The sequence below is a fragment of the Nanorana parkeri genome, unplaced genomic scaffold, assembly GCF_000935625.1.
Source record: "Nanorana parkeri isolate BGI_ZX_2015 unplaced genomic scaffold, ASM93562v1 scaffold1627, whole genome shotgun sequence".
Classification (NCBI taxonomy): Eukaryota; Metazoa; Chordata; class Amphibia; order Anura; family Dicroglossidae; genus Nanorana; species Nanorana parkeri.
The window spans coordinates 314,003-324,226 of NW_017307895.1; the positions used below are offsets into that span (position 1 = coordinate 314,003).

General features: G+C 40.9%; 1 protein-coding gene across 5 annotated transcripts in view; it reads left to right on the forward strand.

Moving 5' to 3' along the window:
- The window catches only part of GIT1 (GIT ArfGAP 1), a 144,139-nt gene that overhangs the window by 116,758 nt on the left and 17,157 nt on the right, over positions 1-10,224 (forward strand). For all 5 annotated transcript variants that reach the window (XM_018570906.1, XM_018570910.1, XM_018570908.1 and 2 more), the window contains 2 exons: positions 1,355-1,403; positions 1,755-1,827. In XM_018570906.1, the coding sequence (XP_018426408.1) occupies positions 1,355-1,403; positions 1,755-1,827 (122 nt within the window). The remainder of the gene's footprint in view (positions 1-1,354; positions 1,404-1,754; positions 1,828-10,224) is intronic.

Consider the following 10,224-nt stretch of genomic DNA (forward strand, 5'->3'; position numbering starts at 1 on the left):
TATGTATATGTATATATATATATGTATATGTATATATGTATATATATGTGTGTGTGTGTTAATAATGTTGATTTGGTGCACACCATGTCCGGACCATGTTCAGACCAGAACAGCTTGTTTCCGGACCCAAAAAAAAACATTCCAATGTATCCCAATGTATTTCTGGGCTCTGTTCACACCAGACAAAAAAAAACCCACTGCACCTCTCATTTTCTCTGGTCGGGAACGCATTGTAACGCATCAAAAATGCACGCAAATGCACTGGACTGCACCTGAAAGCCCATTTTAAGCTAAAAAATGCACCGGAACGCAGCAAAAACGCACTGCACTGCGTTTGCAGATCTGATCCGGACATGGTGTGAACATAGCCTAATACATGGTAAACGTGGTTATTTGTATGTCCTCTCATCTTTGCTGCATGAATTTATGCTCTTACTTTCATAAGCTTGGCTATACATCAGTAGAATTTCGTTCAATAATTTGATGACCGCAGTGATGAAAAAAATGGAAGGAACAGGATGGAACATTTTTCTTGAAATTAAGGAAATTCTAACCATGAATGTGATTTTTGGTCAAGAAAGTCCATTCATTCTAAAATCAAATGATAAAATCCAACAAATTTCAAACAACATTAGTCAAGTCTCTGATGACGCTATCAAATGTTCTGAGAAATGTCTCATATGAACTCTCGTACAAAAAAATATTAGCATTCTTTCACTCAGGGGGACATTGACATAAAACCCTGTAATGGCACCCCACTAAGACCTCATCCGGCCAGGACATTTAATAACTATTTGGTTGCTCTCAACTGTCGGAGAGCATTTTCCTTACGTTGGAGAGATTTTGTCTCACTTCCCTAAGTGAGAGGAACTGGAGGGCATATGTTCTTTGTTCACTGGTACAGTGGATAATACCAATATAGAACGGCAAGTATTCTAATAAATATTGGCTTTAGTCTGCCCTCCTTAGTCTATTCAAAGCTTATTGGTTACTGTTGAATACAGCATATACGGTATATATGTGTGTGTATATACCGTATGTATGTGTATATGTGTATATATATATATATTTTTATATAGTGCTCATGCACAAAAATATCTATACAAATCCAAACTATATAAAGAGTCGCCCCACAACAATAAGATGTTGATACTTTGACCTGTCTCCTCTGCAAGTTTCGGGAGTGCTTCTATAACTACTTTGGGTTTGTATAAATATCTGTAATACCATGTTCTGTACTGCCTACTATCATATAATACTATATTGTCCACTATAGAACTGTCTAAGACGTAGTGTTTGATGCATACTGATGGGTTTTCCCTACCATTTGTTCAATGTGTTCTTTTGTTTGTAGTTTGGATTTGTCAGAACTTGCAAAAGCTGCCAAAAAGAAGCTGCAGGCGGTAAGTTCTCTTAAGCCAGTGTGATGCGTGTTCTTCATACACATATATTTAATGGCTGATGTCTGTCATTTATGTGATAGAGCTGTTCACCCCGGCTTCCATCTTGTTACTTACCCTCCTCTATCGCTTGTCATGGTTTTCTGAGTGGCATGTTTTATCTTGTCATTAATCACTTGCTGCTCCAAGCTGATATAATTGCAGTACTTTCAGTGTGTCTATGCTCAGATGATTCCCCCCTGTTATTATCTCCATCTATATCTTCTCCATCCTCTCCGCTTTATTCTTCTGATGGACATGTGTATACTCCCCACCATTACCAGCTGACTAACCAAGCGCTATGTTCATTCACAGCTCAGTAACAGACTCTTTGAAGAGCTGGCCATGGACGTTTACGATGAAGTCGACCGAAGAGAAAATGATGCAGGTAAAATAAAAACCATGTTTAGTAACTCATGTTGCAAAATGACATAACAGAAGAACTTAAACAGAGCTTGTCATTTTTTTTAAGAATGTGCAAAAAGAAGTGTATCCTTAACCATTTATTTTTTTTTCATTTTAGATCAGGGAAGAGTTATTGAAGGGCTATTGTAGTCTGTGTTCCATGGCTATCCTTGGGTCATATAGGCAAGGAATTATATTAGCAGAAAGTTCTCTTAATAGATGTTTAATGCAAAATATTAAAATAACTAAAAATACATTTATAACAGGATGCGGCCTTGTGTGCATTCTTGAAATAGCTTCCTATCATTTGCTTTGTAAACTGAAGTGGTTAACTTTTTAGTTTGTGTTGGTCATGTGTACATATGTGTTTTCTCTGTACACACATTGGGGTGGTTCAGTATAGCCTTTGCAACAGATTTTTGGAGTTATAGGAAGTGTAGAGCCAATTTCATGTAAGCCTTGCAACAGTATATCTTGGTTGTTTTGACACGTTTGACTAATTCAATTCGTTCTTGTTTAAGACACCTTACTAATATGTCCCTATGGTTGCGACAAATTCATTAACAAAGATCGTAGTCAGCAGGACTTGTATATACTTCATGGGCAATCATCCAAGCTCATCTCTGGGCAGAAATATTGTGACATTTGTGTTAGGTGCGTACTTACCTTTAAAGAATTGCTTCTTGTCTTGTATATAGTTAACCAGGCACGGAGAACTCAACACTTGACTGATTCATTAAAGTGCATTTTTCCCCTTAATTACTGTGTAGTAAGACTGGTGGCCACTATGCCCGCCTTTTCCCTGGCAATCAGTTTTGCAATAACCCCTGTGTAGCTCACTGTCAGTGAGCAGTGACCTAAGTCAGTGCTGTTGTCGGAATACTCAAACAGTGACTGAAGCGGAATGGCTAAAGTTACTATATGGCTGGGAATTTTCCTCCTGGCTCCTGTTGGAAATGCAACAGCATACTGATCGTATTAATGACTGTAATTATGTTTTTTGAGCTGTAGATGGCGCTGTAGTGCAATGCTAGTGCAGTGTTAGATTTCTATATGCATGGTTATCTATGATACACACGAAGTTCTCTCTGTATGCTGTATAATGCTATATTCTGATGTAATGTCCTTTTATAAGCAAGTAAAACTTAATTCAGCATTTCTCAAGATCTCAGTGCTTCATCTAAACACATCTTTAGAACTAGTATGAATCCCTGGAGTCCTAAAGTGAATTCTTCGATCTAAACATTGTACTTCATGACAAACCCTTCAAGTAGAAATATAACAGATAAAAGTAAAATGTAAATGTCATCATCTTATTTGCATTGAAAAGTAACAAGCAGCCAAGCATAACATCATTTGTGGCTTTTGGATTTTCAAGTCTTGACTAGTTTTCAGTCGGCACAATGGAGACAATATCATACCAAGGCACTGAGTTTTAATTCTTTTCACACATCTACATTTCACACTGTACAACACGTTTTTATAGCTAGTTTAAAGGTTGGATGAGTACTGATTGTAAAAAGGTTGATCACTTTATTGCTGGAATAGAAGGATCATTTTACTGCGCTCTAGACAGGATTTATCACCACATCATATAGAGATATAGATAGAGAGAGAGAGAGAGACTGACCCCCTAGGATGTAGGAGTGGGTGTTCGCTTAACTTCCTGGGTTTTTACAGAGTGGAAGTGGGACCCGTGGGTTCAGCTACTTAGCAGCCACGACACTGAATGGTGTGGGCATGTGTAGTTGCCAGCTGTCCATCAAAAGTGCTGTGCACAATTGTGTCCTTGGCAATATGGTGGCAAACAGTGCTGAAAACAGTCAACTGCATATGTCTGCTCTAGAATTTTGCAGCCATTGCTGGACATCAGATAAATCCATCCAGAATGCAGTTCCATGCACCAGTTGGCAGTGAGCAAATGGTGCAGACACAGACCTCTTTGGCCAGTCCAGCAGTTAGGAAGTGCATGTACAGGCCTCTTAAATTTGTGGCTCATGGCTCTAAGTGGCTGTAGCTACAGGTCCCACTGCCACTCTGCAGAAAGCCTAGAAAGTAAGGGAGGAGCAAATGTTCTGTATGTTTTAATTTGTATTCTATAGTCTGAACTGTTGCCTCCTGTGCTGTAAATTGTATTCTCTTGGGGGTGGTCAGCGTAGCCCTTGGATTTTTGGAGAAGTCTGTTACAAAGCTGGACCTCCAAAATTGAAACTGATCTTGTTCTGTGCCCATGCAGGACAAAGCTACAGGTTCACAATATTCTCTGTATTCCCTAGTGCGTACACTCACTTTCTTTTCACTCCCTGCTACTCCATTTGCCTACTGAAGAGAAGAAGCCCCTCTATAGGCTCCAATATGGAGGGGCACTGTCACATGGGTTCGGGGGGGATAGTCTTTGGTCCTGCATAAGTATGTGCAAGTGCTTGTTCCAGATAGTTGACTGCCAATACTCCCCTTTACCACCCTGAAACACCAGGTATTTCATCTTCTCTCTGAAAGCGGGAAGGTAATGTCAATAGTGCAGTGATCATACATTAAGTTGTGGCCACCTTCCATGAAAAGCACATGTGTAAATGATCAGCCTTCACTGTCTCTGTTCAAGTTAATCTTGGTTCCTGCTACCATGAAATAAAGAACCGTTAGGGCTGCCTAGACAATGTGGGAAGAGGAATGATTCAAGACTAGGCTGTCTGCATTGCTCTAGGCACGTAGTGGGTTAACACAATCCAGTCCTCCTCTTTCACTGCCACAAAGTACATTTTCTACCAAAAAGGAAACCGCAAGAGAGCAACCATGGAAAAAAAAAAAAAGTCACCAAGTGGCTGATATAAGTTTTTTTCTTTTTCTATGGAGCAGTTCCTGACCCATCCCACATTCCATGTAGCTGCCAACATTCTCAGCAGTGTAAGCAGACTTTAACAGAAGTTTTCATGTTAAGGGAGCAGACGGAGCCTTTCATGCAGCGTCTCCCTACTCCCAGTGCAGACGAGACCCTGGACCACATCGTGGGATGGGTAGATATGCTACACTGAGCTAAGGAAACCAGCAGATCTGTCCTGTTATATCGGTCTCAGTCTCATCAACCTGGGATATCTCTCTGGATATGGCATGTGGTGCTCTGAAGACATGCATTGCTTTCTGTTCATGACATTACATTGATACACCACCTTTAGGTATGCTTCTGTTTTCCATCTGTGCCTTAGAAGAAGTAGAGTGCTTCTAAAACAGCCTTGAGTATCCTGCGGCTCTGTGGATGTTGTGGCAAGTTTTTTCAGCGTTTGGCTAATAATAAATAGAGTTCCTCTGGTTGCCTGCCTGACCTGTTTTAACCTTATAGTACTGGTTGTTATGTTTTCCCTTACGGTGGGAAAGCAAAAACTTATATGTAATAAATATATATACATAAATATATTTATCGGTAATAAAATGCTGATGCTTTGATTTCTTTCCGCTGCAAAACCTCTGCAGGTGCCTCTATATCTACTTTTTGGATTTGTATGAATATTTTTGTGGGTGGGCACCGAGGCTGCCCCTGGGACTCACACACACACCCAGGCTATCCTGGGACTAACACACACACACACACAAACACACCGGCTGCCCCTGGGACTCACACACACACCCAGGCTATCCTGGGACTAACACACACACACACACAAACACACCGGCTGCCCCTGGGACTCACACACACACCCAGGCTATCCTGGGACTAACACACACACACACACAAACACACACCCAGGCTACCCCTGGGACTCTCTCTCACACACACACACACACACACACACACACACACGCACACTGGATCTACTGTTACCTCGTTACTTACAGTCAATCTTATTAAATAAGACCGAAAATCGTATGCACATTGCAGTCACCCGCAACAACCAATCAGCAACGGTTTTTCATCATTCTAAGCTGTTATAATTGATGTTAAATTCGGATGGGTTGCCTTGGGTTACGCACTTTGTCATTGCTCTGTATGGTGACAGAGTGGTGAGTGTAGATGGCGTATTTTTGCACACTTATCGCATCATTTTTTTGTGGTTTGAAGTGAAGCGCTCCCGTAGCTGTTTTTAGCATGTGCTGTGTATGTGGCACATTGGCAGCAGTACTTGGTTACAGGGCATCAGTCACAGTGATAAATACAGTGGGATAATGACTTAGCCTGAAAACCCCTTGCTTAGAACAGTTCATCTGTTCAGAAATAGCCCATTCCCCAGTAAAATCTGCAGATGTGACACACAAACTGAACTCTTCTCTCTCTGCCGCAAGAGCTTTTAGTCGAAATAACTTTGTGAGGATAGAAATAAAGTTGTAAACCCGCAAGTATCAGACATGCAAGAAAATCCAGAGTCTGTAGCTTTGTCGGCTCCACTTTAGAAGGGCTCTGCTGACTTGTTAGCATGCTGCAGTCAATTAGTGGGAATGTAGTTAGACAGTACAGATCTCTTTACTGGTAATTTGTTCTGTAATTTCTGTAGTGTTTAATAGCCGTGCCAACTCACTAGTGTCATGCTACACCATCCACCAGCAGGGGGCGTCTTCTTTATACAGGGATTTTTTGTTCTATCATGAAACGGTTTTGTGTTTTCTGTAAAAAAGTACTTATCAAAGCTAGATAGTGGAAGGAAAGTTATTTTTAGTTTCATCTTTCAAACGTAGGTCTTTATTTTAAGGGACATTTCAACTTGGAGCACCTGCTGCCATTGCTGAGCCCTGGTTTTAAAAATGCTATTTGCCTGGCTTTTGATTACAAGATTTTAGGGCGTTGTGATTTCACTGACCCAGACCAAGTGTACAGATCAAGAGGTCAGACTGTTCTTTGACTTCACTATCAGGCTTGTCCAATTTCAGCGCCTCACACAGTGAAGGTAATTATCATTTTTAGGAGGAGGTCACCATTGCAAGCTTCTGTTTTATTCCTTAGGGCCGTGGTGCATTAAAGAAGAGATCTGAGGAGATCAAAAATGTACCCCTGCAGTGGTGCTACCCCCACACTGCAAGAGTTAAGTGCTTGTTTTGTCTAGTGGGCTCAAAGCGGATTTACTTACCTAATACTCTGTCTATTCGGGCTGCTAGACCAGTCTCCGCAGTCTCTTCTGCCCTGGACTCCGGTGGTCTAAGGGCCACCAATGCCATCACGCCTTATGAGTGTCCATTGACCTGCCTTAGACTTGAGGATGCCGAGGAACATTCCATAGCTGGAGCTGAAGGGTTGAGAAGTGAGTGCTGACTGCTACAGGACAGAGGATCTGAGTAAAAGTGCTTTATTGGAGCATCCTAGACAAAACGAGCACTTAACCTTTGCAGTGCAGGGGCAGCCCCACTGCAAGGGTACGTTTTTTAAAAATTCCTAGAGTTCTTTAATACACACACATTAACAAGCAGTATAGCACACCTTAACGTATGTTGCATTAAGGCAGCCCATTTGTTATGAATTGGGTGCCAATGCACCACAATGGATAAAAGAATGTGCATGACCCCTTTTCCTTAATGCAGCACAACACCATGTATGGCATATTTCAGATTTGAGTGCACCATTTTGTAGTTTCAGCTTTAAAGTTTCCTCTTTTCTCAGCTGTACCTGTGTTGAGATTTAGAGCTTTTCAGGCGCTGACAACTTGAGGAGCAAGTCATTGTGACACCTATTTGATTGGAGACACTGTAAAATACTGTACGGTAAAATCCCCAAACAGGATATGCACAGCAGGGCTCATAGAGCTACATTTACTTAAAATGGTAATCTGGAAAGTGAACATAAAGCTTTTTCCTGCCAGCTGTATCGTTCGTAGAGGAAGGGAGGACATTGCAGGACATGGCTACATTTAGTAAAAAATTTGTGTATTTGTGTATTAGTGATTGTAATTACAATTAACCAGGAAACCTCACAATGACCAGTGATTGCCAGCAGTCTCCATTTTCCTTTTTCCTCTGACTCCAACTTGGGGTGTCTGTGGGTCTGTCTAATGTTAAATGTTGTCCCAAGTGTGAAACTAAAAATTGTTCTTGTAAAAATGTTTCATTGGAAACAGAGTGTTATATGCTTAGAAATGTAGATCTGAGGAAGGAGAGTTGCACAGAATGAGTGGCAATAGCCTGCTGGCCCACAATGAGACATTGTGAGATCTGATTTGGGAAAGTTGTGTATAAACTCCAAAAGGAATATAAAGCTTATTTTCAGTTATGGTGTTTTGATGCAACTTAGAGTTGTATATCAGAGGTGCACCGAAATGGAATTTTCAGACCGAAACCGAAAAATAAAAAATCTGTCAGGCCAAAACCGAAAATTACTATTTTTCTAACCTTTTTAAACTATTTTTTTAAATTTGATTTTTTATCTCTGATCCCTGATATTTCCCTTTTGAAATAGAAAAAGAGATTGAGGACGCAGTCTTAAATCTCTTTTTCTGCAGCCCCTATTATGAATATGAACAGTAAGCCTCTATACTGAGTGTTCCTGTCCATTCATAAACTGTGGAGATAGTATCAGTTACTATGTCCACAATCATGCATGAACAGGAAGTGATGTTGAGCGCTTCCTATTCATTCATAATTGGGGACACAGTAAACATACTATGACCTCAATTATTTACAAACACTCAGCGATCTCCATCCTGACTCACTGTTACAGGTGGCAGAGTGGCTGGTGACACGGCTGACAACCGACTCCTCCCCCACACCGCCAGCATCCTGAGATAGCTGACAACTGTCTCCCTCTGCAGCCTGATCTGTCACAGGGGGCCGACCGGGGCAGTGCGGATAGAGATCTCGGCCTCCCGTGACACTGCTCTCCTCCCCTGCCCCACTCCGTCTCCTGAAAGTTTCTCTCCTCCTCGCTGGGCGCTGCTCTGTGTCAGAGGGGACACACAGCAGCGCCCAGTGGGGAGGAGATAAACTAGAGATGCTACGCATTTTCAGCCAAAGCATTTACTTGTTAATTGTAGTTGTTCCCAAATAAATGTAGCTTCAGAGCAGGAGTCTCAATCCTCAGGGAGAAGCAGCCATATAATATTATTGGCAAAGGATAAACTGTACAGAAAAAGTTTGATGTCTGTAAAGCACACATATATGAATGATAGTAGTAGATTTTGTTTGTACTTAAGGATAGTTTATATGTTTTGCTTTCCTGACCATTGGGAACTGGTAGAACACAGGAACAAACAGACGTGGGCTGGTATGAGTATACGGCCAATCAGCCATTAGCACTTGGCCCGGGTGGTGTGAAGAATTAGGTTTCCTAGGGTGACAGGGCGTAGTGGAGTGTATGAATATGCTTTTGTTTTCTCTCCTCGCAGCAGCTGGGAAAACACGAAGTGAGTTTAATATGAGCTGTGTAATTACAGACTGGATGCCCAGAGAAACAGACTAGTGCTGACAGTGCAAAGCTTGCCTCACATAGAGAGCAGGTGTTCTGATCTCCGCTCCAGGGGGGCGGATGACTTGTTGTCTTTGGCTAAAGCAATAATTTAGACCTGCCCCTCTACACCACCTAGAGTGCCTACTTCCATGCCAGTCTTCATAGTATGTTGGTTTTAGTCATTTAGAAATCACATTATCACCCAACAGATTGTCAATAGCTTGGTATTCAGGCATTATCACATCTGTTAGGCCAATGTTCTTTTTCTTTTTGAAAAGGTCAAAGTTTAATGTTACACTCCTTAAATAGCACAGAAGATTTTTGCCCAAGTATTTGCTATACCTAGCAAAATGTATGCTGCTGTTGATGAATTCCAGCTGTAAAAAGGTCCCTGTCAGCCCTGATGATGGTAGCCCTTCGCTGAAACTATTTTAACATGAAGGGATGGTGAGCAGTAGCCTAATTGGTACTGTGAAGTAAACCTGACAAGCTACAAAATATGTCTTGCTAACCTAAGCCGGTAAGAGTAGATGCCAAAAGGTACTTCAGTTAACAAATGCAGCCTCTGTGTTCTGTGGTCAAGCTTCTCAAGGAATGAAAGGTATAATGCAGCACTTATATGGTTGTCTTATGTCTTGTACTGTGATGGTTTTACTTTAACATTGCTCTTCATACTGTTAAGCATAATGCATGGTGTGTTGACGTTCTTTCGTATGACAAAGTACTGCATTGTTTTATTCAGATGTCCTTCTAAAATGTAACTGCTTCCATTTGTGAAACAAAGAATGCAGATGTTAATTAATAACATGAACATTGTGATGTTTGGTAGCCTGAATGTTCCTGGCCAACAAACCTGACTATAAAGTAGACCTGTCTCAAACCTGGCAAATGGCAGGTTTGTGAAAAAAAATATTTTTATATATATATATTATATATCTATTGTATATATATATATATATTTTATATATAGTATATATATATATATATATATATATATATATATATACACAGAAGTCTATT